The sequence below is a fragment of the Dromaius novaehollandiae genome, chromosome 4 (genome assembly GCF_036370855.1).
Source record: "Dromaius novaehollandiae isolate bDroNov1 chromosome 4, bDroNov1.hap1, whole genome shotgun sequence".
Taxonomy (NCBI): Eukaryota; Metazoa; Chordata; class Aves; order Casuariiformes; family Dromaiidae; genus Dromaius; species Dromaius novaehollandiae.
The window spans coordinates 79,247,176-79,267,822 of NC_088101.1; the positions used below are offsets into that span (position 1 = coordinate 79,247,176).

The 20,647-nt window shown below is 45.8% G+C and overlaps 1 protein-coding gene across 6 annotated transcripts in view; it reads right to left on the minus strand.

Annotated features, from left to right (window-relative positions):
- The window catches only part of FGFR3 (fibroblast growth factor receptor 3), a 59,493-nt gene that overhangs the window by 16,826 nt on the left and 22,020 nt on the right, over positions 1 to 20,647 (minus strand). For 5 of the 6 annotated variants that reach the window (XM_064511544.1, XM_064511547.1, XM_064511546.1 and 2 more), the window contains 5 exons: positions 20,036 to 20,299; positions 14,036 to 14,089; positions 7,652 to 7,821; positions 2,576 to 2,699; positions 1,879 to 2,069 (listed from right to left, as the gene is read on the minus strand). In XM_064511544.1, coding sequence (XP_064367614.1) covers positions 1,879 to 2,069; positions 2,576 to 2,699; positions 7,652 to 7,821; positions 14,036 to 14,089; positions 20,036 to 20,299 — 803 coding nt within the window. The remainder of the gene's footprint in view (positions 1 to 1,878; positions 2,070 to 2,575; positions 2,700 to 7,651; positions 7,822 to 14,035; positions 14,090 to 20,035; positions 20,300 to 20,647) is intronic. The other variant, XM_064511548.1, reaches the window with a different exon arrangement.

Here is a 20,647-nt window from a genome sequence, read left to right on the forward strand (position 1 = left end):
GCCGGCATTAATACAATTCAAAGCATTCCTGATTAACCAGAAGTAGTAAATAGACGTGTGCTGGTCCTATTCAGCAAAAATAAAACCAAACAAAACTTGTGCTTTCAAGCGCCTGCCTGTGCTCCCCTTGGAGGAATGCAGAGCCTTTGCTGTCCACAGAAAAGGTATTTGGCAATTCTAATTACCTAGCCACCCCGGTGCTGCTCAAACTTAATTTTAAAACACTATTTATACGGACTATTTATATGTTCTTTGCCACAGCAAAATGGGAGCTTGTGCTTGTGACACAATCCGCTGTTCGCAGCGGCTGTGAACACTTCCAAAAGGTAGCACTTTATCCCATGAGGACCACACACGGAGTTAGGAGACTATACGAGATGGCATGTGACAGCCGGCTATTCAGAGCTTGGTACTGTGCTGTGAAACCAGGGGGAAATTCAAATATGCTTAATTCAAACACATTTTGAGACAGAGACAGAAACTAGAAAAGTTTTATCAACTTGCAAGAGGTGCGGGCTGCCAATCCTGAAGAACTGTCTCCAGCCATTTCTTCCAACCAATCTGTTATTTCAATCTGTGTAATTATTTCCAGGGTCTCTGGCTTTTATTATCATGTATCTGGCGGAGTTACAGTTTTGTAGATGCTGTCTGATAAGTTTATTTTCTTTTTTAACTTCATACAAAGAGAAAAAGGGTGTGTGGAGCAGGATACGCGTGGGGAGTGTCAGCACAGAGGACAGCCTCAGCTTGAAATGAAGGGGACAAATTCTGTTTTCAGCTATAACTGCAGACAGAGAAAAACTGGCCCTATATATTTTAATAAATACAAACACAGGGTTACTCAAAAAGGGACTATTTTAAAAGTCTAATATGCTTTTTACTCTGTATTGTCTACCTTTTATATCTGCATTGGTTCAGGAGAAGGAACCAGACCAGTCAGCTTTGTTCTGGCTGTAGTCTGCAAGCTGCCTTTCAAGAAAGCATCTTAGCAACGCGCCTAAACACACCGAGTTTGCTACGTGAGTTTTTGCTCAGTTGAGAAAAGGCCTTCCTGAGCACGGGTAATAGCAATGCTCACAAATGCTAGTGACTGGAGCAACAAGACTGTCTCATCTCTCGGGTGCTGATAGGGCGGCGTTATTTGGTACATGTGTGCTGCAGAATGTTTCCTTGGAAAAGGAAAGAATGTGTTTTAGTTGGGAGCCTTCTATTTTAACAAGCCTTGAAAATACCTCTCTTGATGCTGTAAAAAAAAAGTTATTTTTACGCTTTTAGGTCAAACGCAATCGGACAGTTGCCCTGTTATTATACTCAATTTCTCACAGTTGCCTCAGTTCTGACAACTACTTTGCTTATCTGTGCCACTACAGTAGTTGTGTTATCTCTGGCAAACAAAAGAGTTTGGAACATTGACTTTAGGACATTTTTGCTGTACCCCTCCAAAAAGCATAGTAGTCTACTGCGCAGGCTTACAAGAAAGCATTCCCAACAATTGTCCTTGGCTTATTCTCAAAATTTTTCCTTATAAACATGAAACCGTTATATAAATTGAAACTTGGAGCTCCCAAAAATCTTATTTAAATAGTAATCACCCTTCTAGGAACTGTGGCATTGAGCATATTCTGTCAGGAGTTTCTGGTTCCCATCGTAAACCTAGTTCAAGGCTCATTTATAGACACGTAAATAAAGCTGATGGCCTCCACTGATAGAGAGCACCATTATTTGGTGCTGATCCCTTCTGCCCTGAGTATAGCCTAACCACAGATGGCATTTTTTTCTGAGAAATATCTGCGCAAGGTAGATGCCGTCTCTGCAGGACTGAGACCACGGCAGAGAAAGGACGGCCCGGAGGTGCGAGAAGAAGGAGCGTGTACCAACCTTCAGCACCGTGACGTAGGGCGTCCCATCAGGTCCGTACTTGCTGCCGTTGACTTCCACATGTTTCAGCCACTGGATGTGAGGCTGGGCATCACTGTAAACCTTGCAGTGAAACTCCACATTGCTGCCGACCACCACGGTCTGGTTGGCAGGAAGCCCCGCTTGCAAGATGGGTCGGTGGGGCGACCGTTCTGAAAGGGAAATGGAGGGAAATCTAAATTTACCCCTTCTTTCTCCAGTGAGGACTCCCCTCTACTCCCGTCGGGGCTGTCATCAGGAGCAGACAATGCCTGCTCGGTGGTGGCAGCTCAGGGTGCTCCGGCAGGATTTGTGTCAGTGAGTCTCTCCACTTTTCCACAGGAGGGGCACAGACTGGGGATCGGCCCCCTGGGCGCCCGGCCACTGCTCCAGACACCGCTTCTCAAGCCAAATGAGGAAGAACCACCAGGAACAGGGGAGGTGTCTCAGCCCCACTCACACCAATCTTTCTCTGGACCCTCTGCAGAGCAGCAAACTGATTTACCGATTGTGTATTTGAGGATGAATTGCAGAGTCAACAGGAGGTTTCTTGTTGGCTTTAGAAGATGCATGATCAAGCCTTTTGGGAGGGAAACCAAACTCCTGCTTCCATATCCCATCATGCACCTATTCAACATCATTACACATCAGCTGTTAAGGGAAAATAGTGAAATCTCACCTAATACATCTAGCTGGTACGTGTGCCTAATGTTGCCATATTTGTTCTCCACAACACAGGTGTAGTTTCCTCGATCTGATGGGACAACGCTCTCCATCACCAAGCTCCACTGCTGGTGTCGCAACTGGAAGAAGAAATCAAACCATCAAGCCCATGGTAAAGTACCATCATCACCAGAACACTCAGATCAGAAAATAACAGGTGTGCTCTTGCCTGTGTCTTCCACACGCTTGGCCACCATGGACGGACTTTGGAGCAGGCATGAACCCATTTCAAGGGTCATGAACAAGCTTAACATAAGAAGTAATTAAGACCAATGTATGAACAGTGCAACACAACGTAACATGCTGAGCTTGCGATGGGGGCCTGTAGATTCTTCCACAATAATAACAATAATGAAACCAGCTGACAGCTGCACTGTACATTGCACCTTTCATTAGAATAATGAGTACAGAAGGCATTAGCTAAGGTAACCTCTGATCTGCTGACCCACTTTGCCAGACCTTTCTGGGCCAGCTAGTCCATCAGCTCAAAGAAAGCATACTCTTGTCTGCAGATCTATACCTACCGTTATTACGTATAACACATAATATGACTAGAAACAGTAGAGATGATTTTTTTTTAGCCCATCTACAATGCATTTTAAAGATCGGTGCTACAAGGACACCTAGCATAGCATTAATCTGATCAAAAATGAATGTCTAAAAGTGAGTTAGTTCCCTATTTAGGGCTTCCTATTCAATCACAGGAGCAAGCAATGGAAATCTCCAAAGGTGATTCAGCTGTCATGCGATTCACCCCTTAGGACATCTCATTCCTTGCGACTGCCTACAGCAGAAACCTGGACGATGTCCCTAACTTACAGGCTTTGCTTCACTGTCTAAGTGGGATGAATGCGGGACTTTGTCTTCACCATTGTCTCCCACTCGGCTTTTATCTTCCTTGTCAAAACAGAAGAACCAAATCAGTCAAAAACAGAGGAGAAAACATGCCCAGCCTCAAGTCTGGTCCCCTAGGACGCCTGGTAAGTCCTTCTCTTTTTGCACTAGGTTTCACACCAGCTATGTCTCTGGATGTGACTCATGTCCAGAGTTGCTGGGTTTTCAGCAGCAGAATGGAAAGCAGAATGAGCAGGTCCAGTGTGATTTGCTGGCTGTGTGCTCCCCCAAAAGGTTTCTTTCTGACGAGTATAAAGGAAATAACAGATATGGAAAGCAAATCTTGAACTAATATAGAAAGCGACCAACACAAACAGAGATGTCTTCAGGATGCACAGCCCATAAAAGCTCTCCAAATCTCTGGATATTAATTTGATGCTTTCTGTCACCCAAAGCAGAATATTTAGCTTTATTAAACATTTTGAAGCTGACTCCAAGGACACAGAAGCAGGACATTATGGTAACGCTGCACTACAGAATGTCAAGGGCTGATGGAAAAAACAAGGGCATAATTACTCCTTGGTTTCTAGCTGTAGCAAGGTGAAGTCAAATACGAAGTCATTTAACCTCTTCAGCTATATGTAAATTGCATCCACATGCTTTTCTTTAAAGGGCCAAGCTGCAATTAAAGCCAGAATTTTGGAAACGGAAGGTTTGAAGTCATAGGACTAGATAGCTTAGTTTCAACATAAGCCACCAAGTCATTTTAACAAAGCCTCTTGCTCAGTAGACCTCAGCATCCCCAGTAACAACACTGCTGAGTGTCCCACCTTTCCAACGTGGCTGAATATACCATTCCATTCCAGGCTATGGTAGGAGTCTGTGGCTAAATTGTCTTTAGAAAAGTTTTGTGTTGAAGATGTCTGGTCAGGCCTGACCAGACATCTGCCCACCCAGGACTGCAGAGATAGAGCTGAATGTAGAAGCAACATTTTACCCTTTATAAAGCACCATCCCACCTGGGGCATCTCTGTAACAGTGCTGTAATTTCAGGATAATAGAAGCTCTCAGAACTGTGAGCCTGAACCATCAGTACAGATCTGAACATACCAGAAAGTCAAGGAAGCTTGAATGCAAATTTTTGGCTGCTTAGTGGCTCATCTCCATACTGGATTGTCTCATAATTATGTCTGAAGACTCTTTTTAATCCACTTTTCAGCACTGCAGAGCATTTGCCTCTGGAACACCTAGGAGCTACTCCAAGGAAATGGGACACCAGATACGTGGCCAGATCACTAGTCCAAACTATATTATAAAACCAGGTCCAAATCGGGTGCTTGACTTAGGACGTGCTACGATGCCTTCAAAGAACATTGCTGTTTGTGGCATGGACTTTGGAGTCCGAACAGAGACATGAACCTGAAGGCTCAAACTTGGGAGGCAGAACTTGTTTGGAAACTCTTCTAGGAGCAACCATTTTTTTTTTGGTTGAGACTACAGTCTAGATTGAAAGGATAATAAAAAGGGATGTTTCCAATTTAGGATAGTTGCTGCACTTGATAAAACACTAGAAACATGGAGTGATTTAGTGCAGACATTTATCAAGCCAGTGAGATACTGGAAATCCCTCTGGTTTATTTGGTGTTGTCATACTTGGTTCCTTGTGAAACAAACATTTTCAGACACACTTGGAAACTCGGCCCATGCTTGCCAGACTGGTATGTGAGTCAGTGCAACGGTCTGGGGAAGGGATAATCCTCTATCTCCCCTCCCCCTCAGTCTTCCCTTCTAGGGTCATTTAACACACACAGGCTTACGATATTAGAGATTCCAACAAGGATTTAACCATTAATGCTCTTTGGGAAATTTCATATGGTAAGTCATATGAATTTATTTTCTCCAGTTAAGGACGAACTGTAACAAAAGTAGGTTAGCCTGGATTTCATGTTTTCAACACGTCCTCTTGTCTCTTGCCGGCTTTACAAAGAGCTCCAACGATCGGAGAGCATCTAAACGCCAATTACAAGGGACAGGAGTGGAGCAGTGGTCAGCCTCCATCTGCTGACCACAGACCTTTCACAACCAACTTTTAAACTCTTCCAAACGCTGAAAGCGAATGAGAAAATTCCCAGCTCAAGTATTTCTGGGTTAAGGCCAGCTCTGGAGATGGAGCAAGCCAACCAAATTCTGCCAGAGCTGGATGTTGCTCGTTCTTCTCAAGCTGCCTAATTCTGTTATGAAGCTAAGTTGTAACTGCTAATTTAAATCTTAAATACAAGAGATATTGAACACATCTTCAATTTCTTTTTTCTGGTTCAAATTATAGTTGATATCTATCAGTATATTTATGCTAGAAGAGATTTACACTACACTACTTACATCTAACTACGGCTCTACAGCGAAAACAAGCAAATTAGAGAAAGAGAACTACAGAGATTGAAAGATGTTTTTCTATCAAGAAAGGAACAAAGAACTACACCTAGACAGATAGAGAGCTTAAACCAATCTTGCTGTAATTGGCCTGACATTGCCTTCGATAGTTCTTTAAGCATTGGCTCGTTGCTGGAAGATGCCCCTAGAGAAACAAAGCACAGCGATGCCAAAGACACACTACCATGCTGCAGAGGATGAAACATGTCAATTTAAACTGAAGGATAGATTAAAACCACTGGGAAGTGTGTAGAGGAATTGCTTTCAGCTTTAGATTTTATTCTGCAAGCATAATTTAGTGCAGCTGATGTCACATAGTTTTGCAAAAAAGCTGTTTAAACAGCGCACGCAAGCCTGAAAGCAGTTCATGATGATCCTTGCAGTGTGCAATTAGTAAAAGACGCTTGTGCTTTGTAAACGTTATCTGCTGTAAGACTGCTTACAGACAGCTGTTGCTTCCCCACTCCTTTTCTCTCCTAAACTTTTCAGAAGATCTAAAACCAAGCGTGTCCTCAGCCTTGTCAACAGGCTGGAAGGAGAACAGGGCTGATGAGGGAGCTTCAAAAGTTTCATTGACCCAATCACATTAGGCTCTCGCAGGAACGGGCCTGAGCTAGCAGGAAAGAAACAGCCCGAAACTAGGGGGGAGAGGGAAGACTTTTTTGAATCCTTTTTTGGTTCCCGGAGCCCTGCACACTTTGGATGCGTAGCCCCTCTTTCAAAGTGCTACAGATGTGGTGAGCATTAGCATAGAGCTATTTATGGCACTGATGGAAATGCCTTTCTAAAAATCACCTTCTTTCCTCACTAGTGGTCCAGGGACGTGCCAGGGCTGGCATCGTACAGGCTGAAAATCACTGCTCTGAAGTCTTTTCTGCTACACTGTGCTATATATATTGCTATAGGCTACATTTCTGCTATATTGTTATAATCTGCCACTGTTAGTTTCATTCCCCCCAAATAAAAATATGAAGGAGCCTGGTTATGAGCTCAAAGGGACAAAATAATAACAATAATAATGAATCAGGGCAACTGATTTTCCTCTTAAATTCCTGTCATAATTTGTTGTATAGAGCAGCACAGAAACTTCTGGCTAATTAAATCATCTGAGCACACTGAGTTTTGCTGTCCCTTAGCTCTATCTATAAACATGAGCCAGATATTTTCCAAAACACCTTCTGGTGGAAAGGGAAGGGGGAGGAAGAAAGCGAGGAGCACATGCTATTTCTGTGGGTAAAACGGGCTCCACCACTTGACCAAGGTTGGTCACTTACACCACAAGAATGCTCACGACCACCAGCACGACAGACCCGTTCTTTGGCGAGGTCCTTCCTACATCTCCAAAAGACAAGGGGCTATTTTTTCCAGAGATCTGGGGCATGCCACGGCTCTGCCACCAAGTCTCAAAGCAGCGTGCAGTCCCCAGCGTCCTGGCCTCCAGCCGTCAGGAGGAAAGCCTTCCCTCACCATCCACAATGCATCCATAAACCCCATCTTGTTTTACCTAATTCCTGCATGACCGATGCAGACAAACTCTCAGGCAATCAGCCTTCGATCCCAACACACAGCAGTGCTTTTTAACACTTTGGCGTCAAGCTATTGCTAAGACTACCAAACCTCGCCCATCCAGCAGGCAGCACTGTGCTCTTCTCTTACATGTAGCAATGTCAATTAAATACCGCAAAACACAGGTTTTTACTCATCAGAGAAAAACAGCCAGTAGAAAACCTCAAAACCTGTTACACAGAGATCAGAACCAGTGCCTTACTTTTATGCCCCCAATCCTGTGCTCTCCCTTGAACTCTTTGCCATTTTTCAGCCAGTATATAGACGGAGTTGGGTTTCCGCCCGCCGGGCAACGGAAGCGAACTGTGTTGGCCGCGGGAACTGCTAGCAGCTTCTTCTCCATCTTATCTGGCCGGGTCCAGAAGGGGACACCTGCAAAAGAGAAGATGAGTTGAATGTGCCCATCCTGCAGTGGAGGATATCAGCTGGTGAGCAGATGCATCTGAGGAGGCTTTGGCAGGCGTGGAGTGACCGTTAAATTGCTACCTGCTGCAGTTCAGATAAACGACACAGAAATACTTTCCAGCTAAATGATTCTCATAGACAGAGACAGGGTGTTTCCATTTTAGGTTTGTGATGAAAGGTTCACGACCAGGTTCTTGTTTCAGTAATGCCAGTATAAATCTAGAGTAGCTGCTTTTAAATCAAGCGTGAGAGTTACTCCAGATTAGGGTGAGAATCTGGCCTCGGTGCGTAAAAAGATACAGATGTACCTTCAGGACAATAGTAGCCAAGAAGCATGAATAGCAGAAAGATGTTGGAACAGTAAAAAAATGTTGATAGGCCAGCAAGGGAGCAAAGAAAAAGTGTTAGCTGAATGTACTGGAAAGTTTTGCTTCTCAGTGAGCAGAAATGTACTGTAGCCTCCTTAAGGGAAGGAAAGAAAAAAAGGGCAATGCCAAACTGGTTTATCATGTTTATGTTCTTAAAGTACAAGTGATTTTAGTTTTAAAGATTCATGTTACCTTTGAACAGGGATAAGTTTTAAAATACCAGCGTTAGCATGAGATACTTTCTATAATCTGCCTCAAGCACAGCAATGTTTCTTGGCATTGCTACAAACATTACATATTAACTCCAAATTAAGGCAGCAGCGGCAGCAAACTCATTATACTGGAAAGAAAGAAAGTTAAAAAAAAAAAAAGTCTCCTAAGCTTTCTTTTCTGCTTAAGGGAACATTGCAGTGTTGCACTTGGGGTGTTTTTCTTGCCATTCTGGGGGCCACATTCAAGCTGTGGTTGACACCAGGACCAAAGGGAGATGTGTGCACACAGCACTGTGCCTGCAAAACAGCAGAGAGGAAGCCAGGAAGCTTAACCGGCCACCTCCTCCGGACAGGAAGGATGTACCCACGGATGGACAGAGCATCCGAACCCACCGGTGGCAGAGACCTGCATGCTCCCAGCAGAGACCAACCGAAGGGGCTGGTCCTGCAAGAACCGCTTTGGAGAAGGGCCACCAGGGCCACTGGGAGAGCATCCCCGTTGGTTCCCACGCAGCAGTGAAGATGCTTCGAAACGCCACCAGGTACCGCAGCTGCCCCGGTGCTACTCTGACTCCTCTGCAACCCGCTGTCCCCTCTCTCCGGTGCTCCCCAGCTTAGTTAACGCCCTCGTGTTTGGCTCCCCGAGACCCATCCTGTTGCAATTCCACTTAAATCAGCGATGATATCACCTTGGTCTAAAAAAAACAGACCTGAGAAAAAGTGCAACACAAATGCTGTTCGGATAGACCAACACACTGTCTGACTCTTGCCGGGGACTGTGTGCATGTGGATTAGTTTTGGAAGTATTTGACAAGCACGACCAACTTGAGCAGGCCTGATGGAGGGTTTTACAGTGTCTGCCTTCAGTCCGGAGTGGCCTCGTCCTTTCCCAACTGTTAATTCAATATTTAGTTTTAATTTCAGCCTGGCTGGACACAGCCCAGGCTGGTGGAAACCAGCAGGCGTTTGGCTGCTTGCTCCCACACACCCAAGATTTCAGTCAGTTCTCGCAGTGTGAACTGGTGTTTTTAGAAAAGAGCGTAAAGGCGAGCAGGGGCATCTCACCGTCTCAGCGGCTCCTGAAAACCCCAGCTCCGCAGCGCCGCAAGGATTATGAGGGCAAATATTGAAAACATGGAGCAAAATTCCGGCTTGGCTCCACGAGCATAAGCAGGGGCTCTTTCCCTACGGTCTTTGGGGAGGGGGAATGCAGAGGAGGCCGTTTCTGCTGGGATGCAATCTCTAACTGCTCGGCAGTGGGTTCCCTGAAGCGAAGCACACCTCCCTCGGTCAAACGACTCCAGAGCTCTTTCATTAACAAACTGTTTTCCCAGCATCTCCTCCGCGGCCTGGCTTTGCAGGCTGCCTGCTGCGTTTTAGCTCCAAGGATTTTGCAGGCGAGCTCATGTAGCCCAGGTAAGACAATCCACACACTCAGCAATTTTAACGTCTGCTAACACCCGACACGCAGTCTGCTTTCCCACGGCTCCGTGAGAAGCCCGCCTGGCCACCGGGAACCCGGACGCAAGCTGTGCCACCCAGCACGCACGTCCCTCTGTCGGCTGGGGACCGCTCCGCGGTGCGCCTGGCCCTCAAATAAAATCTGCTTTAACACGCAGTAGGGGACAGCCAGGTCCCATCTCAGCCCTTCCTCGGGAGGCAGAGCCCTGTTATTTTCTGTCTGAACACTTCCTTTTGGCAACACATCCCAGTTTCATGGGTGTATTGTCACACCGGCTTTGCAGAGGGTAGCAGGGCTGCTGGGGAGAGCTCGGGAAAAGGCCCGTCAGGAAACGTCCCCATTCGCCCCGGCTGAGAAAGGCAGCTAAATAATCTGCCGTTTGCTGGTTAACTCGCTTGGCTTTTCTCAGCAGAGCAGGAACTCACCCAAAGATCAGTGTGAATATCCCCAGAGACCCATCAACTGCAAGTTTTCCGATCGAAGCTGAGGAGGATTTTGTTATCGGCCGTCAGCGAGGAGCAGGACGGGGCCCAGGAAAGTTTCCAGCCGGGGGATATTCTCCCTCTGGAGTAATGGCAGGATCGGCTCCCTCGCCCCGGCAATCAGACACTGCTTTTTCCCTGCCTCCCTGCACTCCGCTCGTGGGAGCGCTCCTCCACGCGATAAGCGTCTCGCCCGCACTGGGGATGCCCCGGCTCTCGCACCACGTTTTGCACAACCGCGACATCATGCAGGTTAAACTGAAACTGGAAGCAAGTGTCCCAGCTTGCATTCCGAAACGGCTCTCAGGGGCAGCTCACGAAACGTCACTGCTTGTAGTTTACCGTGCCCCTAGAGCCCTTTCATTACTTATTTCTAAAGGGGTGAAGATTCAGCTAACTCTTCTTTCCAAGCACAGTTTGCAAAGCTCCAGAGAGTTTTGGGAGAGAGGAATGAGGAGGGATGAGACACAGCCAACATTTTTAGACCAACTCTAGCTTAATTAGGAGGGATGATTCTGCATGCGCAGGCATGAAAAAAAGGGAACCGCAAACACTATCACCGATCCTTTCCCATCATCAAACACTGAGCCCGACGGTCTGTTTTGTTCATCAGAGACACTGGCCACCCATCCGACTTGAATGACCAATTAAAAAATCTCGAGCGATACTTGGAATAATTAATACAGCCCAAGCGCTCATTTAGCAATTAGGAGCTGCCACAAAATTCTGCAGCAGACAGAATCAACTCTTAATTGTGTAATTTCCCCAGCTGACGCCTCTGAGTACACAGACAGCTTTAATTGGAGATTATAGGGGCTCTTTGAAGGTGCTCCGGTGACCCAGCAGGGGCTCCAAACAAACAGATACAGAGGGGTAGGGAGCACTGGGGCAGAAGAGCGGTGTGTGAAAAGGGAGTTTTGTTTTTGTTTCAGAGCCAGGAAAAACAGCTGCGGAGAATATAGGTACTGGGAAGCCTCCCTTTGCAAAGGCAGACTGCAGTTTGTGACAAGGCTGCAACAAATGCATGGACGATTTGAAGTTACTGAAGCTCTTCTTTCTTCTTCTCCACCTTCTGTCCCTAAGGAACGCTCCCTTTCCACTCTGCTGCTAGGTGAAGCTGATTAAAGGAGTGTGAGCAGAGCGGGGGACTCTACGCAGAGGCCCTGGCTCCACGTTCTCCAAGGGCTTCTGCACCAAACACTCATTCCTTCATCAGAGATTTCTTCTTCTTCCCTAGCTTTGCTCTTTCCAGCGCCATCATTCAACACTCTTGGGTCACATCCCCAAAGCTCATGAGACTGGCTTCAAACTCACGGCACCACTAGAATCACCTCTCCAAGCTCCTCTCGACAAATAGGAGGACAGGATACTCTCTTAAACAACACTAGCAAGCCAGAAAATTCCTCTATCATTGCAAGAAACAGGGTTTTAAGGATGGAGGAAAAAGACTACCTGTTGAGCTTCAAGAAGAAAAGGTTACATCCTGTGAAAGGCAACTAAGATTGGGCCAAGCAGGGCTGAGGCGGGATAAAAGCACTTCACAGGACTCCTGTTGAGGACTTCTTTGCGAAAATACTCCTAGGATACATCAGCTCCTTACAGTCCCTCAAGACCTGGTGCAGACCTGCATGGACGTACCTCCTTCCCACATCAGAGCTGCAACAAATTGCGGGTGGTAACTCTTGGTTATATTTTTCTTTTTGCATGAGAAAGGTGTGTTAATCGCCTCCAATTCTTTGCTGACATGGTCATGTCTGATGGCCAAGCGATGGCTTGTACACCTCATTAATACAGTATCTCTGTGCCATGAGGTGCTGGTGGGTGAGGTCCGTCAGGCGTCTGCCCACCCAGGGCGATCCGCCACAGCGGGGTTAACAAAGCGGCTCCTGAGTCTCAACGGAAGCACTGTTGGGATTAACAGGAGGGTCTGACGTTCAACCGAACACATTAAAGCACGCTCATGGCACTACACGGCACGAGGGGTCGCCGCTCCGGCATGCTGAGCTACTCAACCATGTTTAAAGCAGAAGAGAATCCAACTTTTTATAGCGAGACCTTTAAGCGAAGCCAGTGGTTACCTTTGGGTCTAAAAAAAGAGACAGCCTTAGAGTCAAGAAGACCCAGAATACAGGCTATAAATACATGTGGCAAAGCGTGTGTTTTCGTTTTCAGTGAAGAAAAACGTGCCTTTCTGTACCATAAAACAGCTCATGTTTTGTGATACCTGTTGCTAAGAGATGAAGTTTACTACAAACCACATAAAAAAAAGTACAGAACTATTAATTGTGTAAATCAGAAGTTGGTCTCCAGTGGGAGCAAATCCTGACCAAACCCGACCCTTTGCATGGCTCCGATGGGCTTTGCCAGGCAGTAGGAGTGCTGAGCACTTTTTCGAAGGTGCTTGTCACCTTGCAGGATTCAGCCCTTAATTAGAAGCTATCAGAAAACCACTAACTGCTGCTGACGGGTCGCCTGGCTCCGTAACTCACAATTACTGTCCACATACTGCAAGACAGAGCAGCACAAACTTATTACAGTGAGAGACCTGTTTTAAAGTCCTACATGTCCAGTGCTTATGGGTAGGAGAAATTTTCCAGTCATGTTGAATTCCTGCCAACGTACATAGCTGATTTGGAGTTCAAATGAAAGACATTTATTTATTAAAAACACATACACACAGGCAGCTCGCTTTGCAGAAATATAAAGAGCATAATAAAACACAACACTAACGCCTATGAAGCATGTAATGGTCCTGACTAATGGTATCGCATTTAAAGCAACAAGCGCTGAGATTGAAAGAGGTTCAGTGTAAAAGCACTGAGAGGCTCAGTGCTGGGGCTCACTTCCCCAGGAGTAACCTGAGCGCGCCAGTAAAGCCAAAGGGGTTGCTCCTGCTAACGGCATCAGTAAATTTGGCCCTTGGCTAGTGTGAATTTTATTCTCCAAGCTGCCTCCGCCTCCAGCCAAGACGCTGGTAAGGACCAGAATTAAAATGGCTAAAAATAAAGCAGACCAAGATATGCAGAGCGTGTAAAACTGGTATAACTTCACTGTAGTAAAAAAATGATGATAGAGTAGGTTTCTCTGGATTTTAAGTACAAGGAGAATTTATAACTGCAGCTCATAAAGTCAGATTCACAGAATCAAGTCTGCAAAAGAAAAATTAAGCTACTGCTGCTGTTAGATATTATAGGAGCTATACCACTCTGGCAACTATTTCTGAATTTCTAGATAAATATCATGCTGCCAAGTCCTGAGACTTTTATTACCAATCGTAAGGCCCACTGATTTTAATGTGGACTAAGAGTTCCAGTTTGACCAGGCTAGCAGTCAGATAATATTATTGGAAGACTTCAAAAGGCAAGTAAAAGTGTTACTGCTGTTTTTCAGAGCTGCTACACAGTTATCCAAGCCTCAGCGCGGATCCATGGCATGGCCAGGAACACATCGCTGTTCCCACAAGTCCATTACATCAGACTTTCTCATGTGCAACCAGCCTGATCTCTGAAAATCTGCTTTTGGGGGAGGGGGTCGGGGGAGGAGGGATATTATTTACTGCTACACTTCCCCCTAAAACCAAAACTTTAGAAGCCACTCCATCTGGGAGCCACATCTCTTTTAAAGAAGAGGATTTTGTACCCCAGGAAAATTAATTACCTGTATCTTCTGATTCATCATCATCATCTTCATCATCACCTGATGAAGGAGAATCTAGAACGAGAAGGAGAAAAGGAAAAGCAAGGAGTTATGCCCCGTGCCATGGGTATTTGTGTATCCAGCCCCATGATGTGTGTGCAGAGTCAGGGCACCCCCCAGGAGATGCATTCAACAAGGAGGGCACAGCTACTCTCCAGCCTTTGCCCAGCGCTAGACCAGCACTCCAGGTGTGTCTCACCAGTGCTGAGTGGAGGAGAAGGATCACCTCCCTTGACCTGCTGGCAACGAGCTACCTAATGCAGTGTGGGATGCCTTCAGCTTTCTTTGGCACAGGGGTGCACTGCTGGCTCATACCCAGCTTGTCCACTAGGACTCTCAGGTGCTTCTCTGCAAAACTGCTCTCCAGCTGGTCAGCCTGTAGCCGATACTTGTGCATGGGGTTATTCTTCCCTAGGTGCAGGACTTTGCATTTCCCTTTTTTCAGCTTTATGATGTTCCTCTCTGCCCATTTCTCCAGCCTGTTGAGGTCCCTCTGAACGGCAGCACAACTATCTGGTGTATCAGCCACTCTTCCCCATCTTGTATCATCAGCGAATGTGCTGAGGGTGCACTCAGTCCCATCATCCAGGTCATTAATGAAGACATTAAACAATGTTGGCCTCAGTATCAACCCCTGGGGGACAGCACTAGTGACTGGCCTCCAGCTGGACTTCGTGCCGCTGATCATAACCCTCTGAGCCCAGCAGTTCAGCCAGTTTTCAGTCCACCTCACCATCCTCTTATCTAGCCCATACTTCATCAGCTTGTCTATGGGGATGTTATAGGAGACAGTGTCAAAAGCCTTACTGAAGTCAAGATAGACAACATCCACTGCTCTCCCCTCATCCACCAAGCCAGTCATCTCATTGTAGAAGGCTATCAGGTTCGTTAAGAGCAATTTCTCCTTTGTAAATCCATGCTGACTACTCCCTTCTGTCCTTCAGGTGCCTTGAAAAAGTATCCAGGATTAGTTGCTCCATCACCTTCCCAGGGTGATGTCACTGTCCCAGTGAGTCTGAACAGCCTGTAGTTCCCTTCTTAAACATAGGGGATAGGGGTGACATTTGCTTTCTTCCAGTCCTCAGGAGCCTCTCCCGATCACCATGACTGTTCAAAGACAATTGAGAGTGCCCTTGCAATGACGCAGGCCAGCTCCCTCAGCACGCATGGGTGCATCCCGGCAGGACCCCTGGACTGGTGTGTGTCCAGCTTGTGCCCGTGCTCCCCAACCTGATCCTCCTCCACTGAGGACGTGCCCTCCTTCAGCAGCTTCACTTCATCTCCGGCGCTGCCAAGTTTCCAGGGCACAAAGCCGCCGCGGAAGCCGCAGAGGTGTGAATTGCCGCAGGTGACGTGAGAGGACACCAGCGAATAAACAGAGCAATCCCCGAACAGCCTCCCACCCCTGTGCCTGGGCAACAGGCGCAAGTCCTCCCCTGGAAACCAGCGTGCGAGCTTCACATCCCCCGTTCGTGCAGACCCACCGGCTCATCCCTCCTACACCGCCGGGCCCAGTGCGTTTGCATCTGCGGCTACTACCGGCCAGAAGCTTTCTGAACCGGGACAGAAACGTAGCGAGTTTACCAGTGCTCTGCCATCAGAGAGCTGGTGACCAACGCCAAATGCTCCTCCACGTGTGAAATGCTTTTTCTCTTTGCAGGCAAACAGGCAATTCCAAACAGGGAAATTTCTTTTCAAAGAACAAATTCTCCCCCACTTTTCTTTTTTGCTACCATTCACTCGGTAAACTTTTTACTTCAGTGAGTCTCAAAGTGACAAATCAGCATTTCTCATTCGCCTTCTCTGTGCTGTTCTTTTAACTCAGTACACCTCTGCCACATCTTCCTGTGTTAACTCCTCGCCAAACTACACAGACCAAAGCTTTTAAAACTTCCCCTCGTCACCAAACTTCCCTCTAGATAGACATTTTCGTGGCGACTCCTCCAACCAGCTCCCTCTGGCTATATTCCATCTGCAGAGGCACCTCGAGGCTGAAACCGAATACAGGTTAGCAGGTGGGATGTTTCCATCAGTATCTCACAGCGCTCGAAAACTTCCTGAATCCATTTTCTTAATGTGGTCTAACATCTTCCCTTTCCTGAGTTGTCCACAATAAAGTCACAGTCCTTTTCCCCCCCTCAAATGACTACTGTGAGTGTAAAGCCCATAATAAAATAGCAGCTGGCTGTTTAAATGATTTTGTGCAATTTGGTGTCCTGAAGATTCAGCCATCTCTCACTTTACATAATCTCCAGGAATTTCTTTTTTAAAGAAAGGCAAAATGATAACAATGCAGCAGCTCTTGTGTTCTGATACGGCAGCAGCAGAACTCAGCATTAAACACTAGAAAATAGGAAACTTTATGAGGGTTCAACATGTGGCCAGAAATGTAATGAGCCAGTGTAGAATGAGCCAGGCAGAACCTCCTTCATCCCAAGGTGTGCTCTCAAGTTTTCTATCCTTCTCTAACCAACTCAGTGATGAAAAGCATGGAGGTTAAAAAAAAAAAAGGTGGAGGGGAGGGGAAAGATAACAACAAACATTACTTTTCTGCAGAATCTGGGAAGAACTTACAGAGACATTCGCTGTACATAGGAGCAAGCAACACAGGAACCATCTCCCTGCCTTAGATTACAGTCGCACATCGTGCTTTGCACCTTCTCTTCAGCACTGTCTCAAGGAAGACATTAAGCACACGTATAACTGCAAATCCACGGTTAAGGTCCTGCTGGCAGCAGAACCAGGGAAATGCCACAGGGCTTGCTGAAAGCCAAGTGCATGTTTAGGTGTTTCGGCTGAACCAGCAGGTTTACTCAAGTCCCAGCGAAGGCAGCAGCCTAGCCAAATACCCACCAGCATCAACAGATAAATGAGCAAATTCTCAGCCCTGCACCATAAGACTTGGTTACTCATACATTAATACGTGATTATAGTTTCCTTCTGTTTTCAAATGTACTGATCGTAATGGGAGGAGCAGAAATTCAGCAGGACTAAGGGGGAGTTTTTGACCTTGTCTGTGTTTCAGACGAAAGCTTTTCAGGGAACCTGAAGCTTATGTTTTAAGAGCAGATATCCCATGTTCAGAACTACATTCCTATTCGGGGTACTCAAATAGTCACCTTTTTCAGAAGGTGACTAAAAATTTGCTAAGCTACTTGTTAACTATTTACTGAAATAGTAATCCTTTCCAGAAGACAGTGAGAACTGGCATCCACAAGAACTGCTAGACACTATTTCTGAAAGGGTTTTAATTATGCACAATGAAGGGGCTTAATTTCATAAACTAGCTGTGTTTTGAAGAGCTTGGTCTTGGGTATTTTGAAAGCTATTTTTGCCTGGTACCAACCTACCATCAGTGCTAGTCACAGGGGTCCGGGCTCTTGCTCTGTCTGCACAGGCCACTAAATCTGAAGGCTGCTTTGTGCATGAAATGGTTGCAAAAAGAGAGCTTCTGTAAACAGCCCTGGAGATCAGTTTGGGCATAAAGTTTTTATCTGTGATTCACATAAAGTGCTGGCATTTCAAGTGGACAGTATGTATTTTTCTTGTAAACCCAAAAAATGCTCAAGCCCACATGTGTCAACAGTGGCATTTTTAAGCAATCGGACCCTGTGAATAATCAATCCGTTTCTCAGTTTGGAGAAACAGCTTCGATCTTCTCAGGTATCTGACGGTTCCTAATGCAGACACCAATTTTGGTTTGTAACAGTCAACAGGGAGGCCTCAACATGCCACAAAGGGTTTGGTGAGACGGGAGGCATGTTCGGCTTGTCTGCGAGACCTCCCAGTGTGGTGACATGATGCGCCCACATGGGGAAAGTCACCAAAATGCCAACCAAAGCCTTTACGGGATCTGCCTTCCGCACAAGCATCTCTGTTGCAAGCTCAAAACTCACAGCCCCACGCAGGAGAATCCTGATACGGCTGGTGCTAGAACCTGGAAGCATCGATTTAAACGGGACTTCCGTGTATATCACCTGTTTTCAATATGCCTCTTTTCAATATGGCCCAGTTTTGCTCACTTAGAGTACAGATCGGTACAACTCCAGTTTGTTAGCACCAATTTAAACCAGTTTAACATAGAGAATAACAACTCTGGCCCCTAACATTAGATATCCACGTAAATATTCAAGGAGATACCACAGCTAATCACCGATGTTACCTTTAAGAAGTGGGAACATACACCACAAATCTCAGATAATGATCTCGTCTCCGGAGTGGAATACTGAGCAATCAATAATAATTACGGAGAAATATCGGAGAATACAAGAGGCGCCACTATTGCCACATAAAGAAGGGCTTCAAAGTTTCAAACAAGTGCAGCTGACAGCTAAAACCGAGACTCCCACATTACCAGCACTTTGGTGGTAATGACAGCGGGCTAATAGAATCAAAGGCTCATAATGCTGTCAGAGTGTAGGTTCGGGTTACGCGCTTGTTCCTAAGCTGTTATTAGCTATTATTAGTGAAGAGGAAAAACACAGGGGCTTAAACTTTTTAAAAGCATGGGATTATCAGTCTTTCCACTATTAAAAACAATTTCTCACTTTACAAACTTTGGGGGCTGGCAGCTGTTTCATTTGAACGTGGAGCCGGCTGCCCTCTTCTGCCTCCCCGCTGCCCCTTGAACTCCAAAGCATTTTAATGTCACTTAAAAAAAAGAGAGTAACATTTCTAACAACCTGCAGTTCCTTGGATATTCCCAATAATTGTACCCAGTTAAAGAAAGTCTTTCAAGAGCCAAATACTTCTTTAACCATTTAATTGATATGACCTTGAAGCATTCACAGCAATCTCCAGTAATGTTGAATGAAAAGCAGATGTTGATGAAGGCTTGCTGAAACGAGCATCTATTCTCAAGACGGTTTGAGTCTAGCACAAAATCCTATTTCTGGCAAGCAAAAGCCCCTTAAGGAATGGATGTAATATCTCAAGTACGCCCCAGATTTGCTATCACATATATCTCTGTGTTTAGTTTTCAGATGGAGCTCCTTGCTTTTTGAGGGAACTCAACTTCTCCAGGACACAGTAGGCAAGGACCTACCATTTGGGAATGCTTGATAAAGCTCCAACGGTGCAAGGGAAAGGAAAGATTTCAAAAGCTTAGATCCACAGGGAGTTAATTCTTCTGAAAATTCAGGCCTTTAATCTACATCATCAGGAGGATTTCTATCAGCTTACGCTGATGACTATCCAGCTACCTACGTCGCAGTCTGAAATAATGAGGATGATCTTAGCATATTTTGCTAACTATTTGTGAAGAACAGATTTTTCTGGCACCCTCTGTTTAGTAACCCATGGTTGGACTAGCTTGCAGTTGTTCTGTCCTACTGTCCTAATCGCAGAAAACAGTCAGGCAAACGACAGTAGGTGCTTTGCTGACACACCATTTGTCTGCAATATGTGGTTCCCTGTAAGTGCCTTTGATTGCGCACAGATCCTAGACATATACAGTTTACAGATGAGCTACTTCTGAAGCAAATAAGTCATCTGTGACAACCGGGACAGAAGGAAGCCACATTTACCAGCTACAACAGAAATAGCTTTTAGGAACCCCCAGCTTCTATATCCAATTTTGCCACTGATTTGCCCCACAAACTGGAAAAAGTCACTTAACCTCACTGAGCCACAGTTCACTCGCTCATAAAAGACTTCAAAGGAACATGTAGCTTTGCATCTATTTGAGCGTTCAGGGGGATTTGAGGTTTAGTCTGATTAGCACCATTTCTAAGTCTCTCTCGGTCTTAGCATCCAAGCTTTAACATGTGGTATGGACATGCACCATTCTTTGATCGACTGGTTTTTGTTTTGCCAGTCTAGCAACTGCTAGGAATTGCTAATGAGGTAGAAACCTCACTGGAGGAAGAGTGCAAAGCACCACCAGTGCTGAACATATAAAGACGCACAATTACAAAAAAAAAAAAAAAAAAAGGAGAGAAATAGCTGTATTCCTGCACGTACCTGTTACTCTGACTGTAAAGTTCCCCAGGACCTCGCTGGAATGCCTCGGCTTGCAACTGTACAGCCCCGAGTCATCATAAGACACATTGATTATCTTCAACAGTTTTTGTCCAATGTGAGTTCTGTTGGTAGGTGCAATCCCAATACCATCTTTAAACCAGAAAACAGACACAGAAGAGCCTTGAGTGTTACAGGAAAGTTCAATGGTATCTCCACTTCCAAACACCAACTCTTCCAGAAAGGCGGTCTCACTCCTCAAGTATTCTGCAAAGGGAAGAAGGAACAGAAATGAGTAAGTAAGAGCAGGTGTCAGAGAATGAAAGAGCATTTCAAATAGAAACGTATTTGTCCTACTGATGCTTCCATGTTCCCAGAGTTCCCCTTTCCAGACTTAAGTCTCGGGAAGGTTCTCTCAGAGACCCGGGATGGCCCAAAGACAACCTCTACAGGGTGGAGGAAACCAGGGAAAAGGCTGGATGGAAGTCGCAGACTGCAATACATTCACCCACCTGCTAGCTCTCTGCAAGTAGGAGTTACTCACTCTTCAAGCAACAAAGAAATGCAAAACCCAAGACTGAACATGAAGCTTTGAAATCTCTCTGTTCAGTCTAC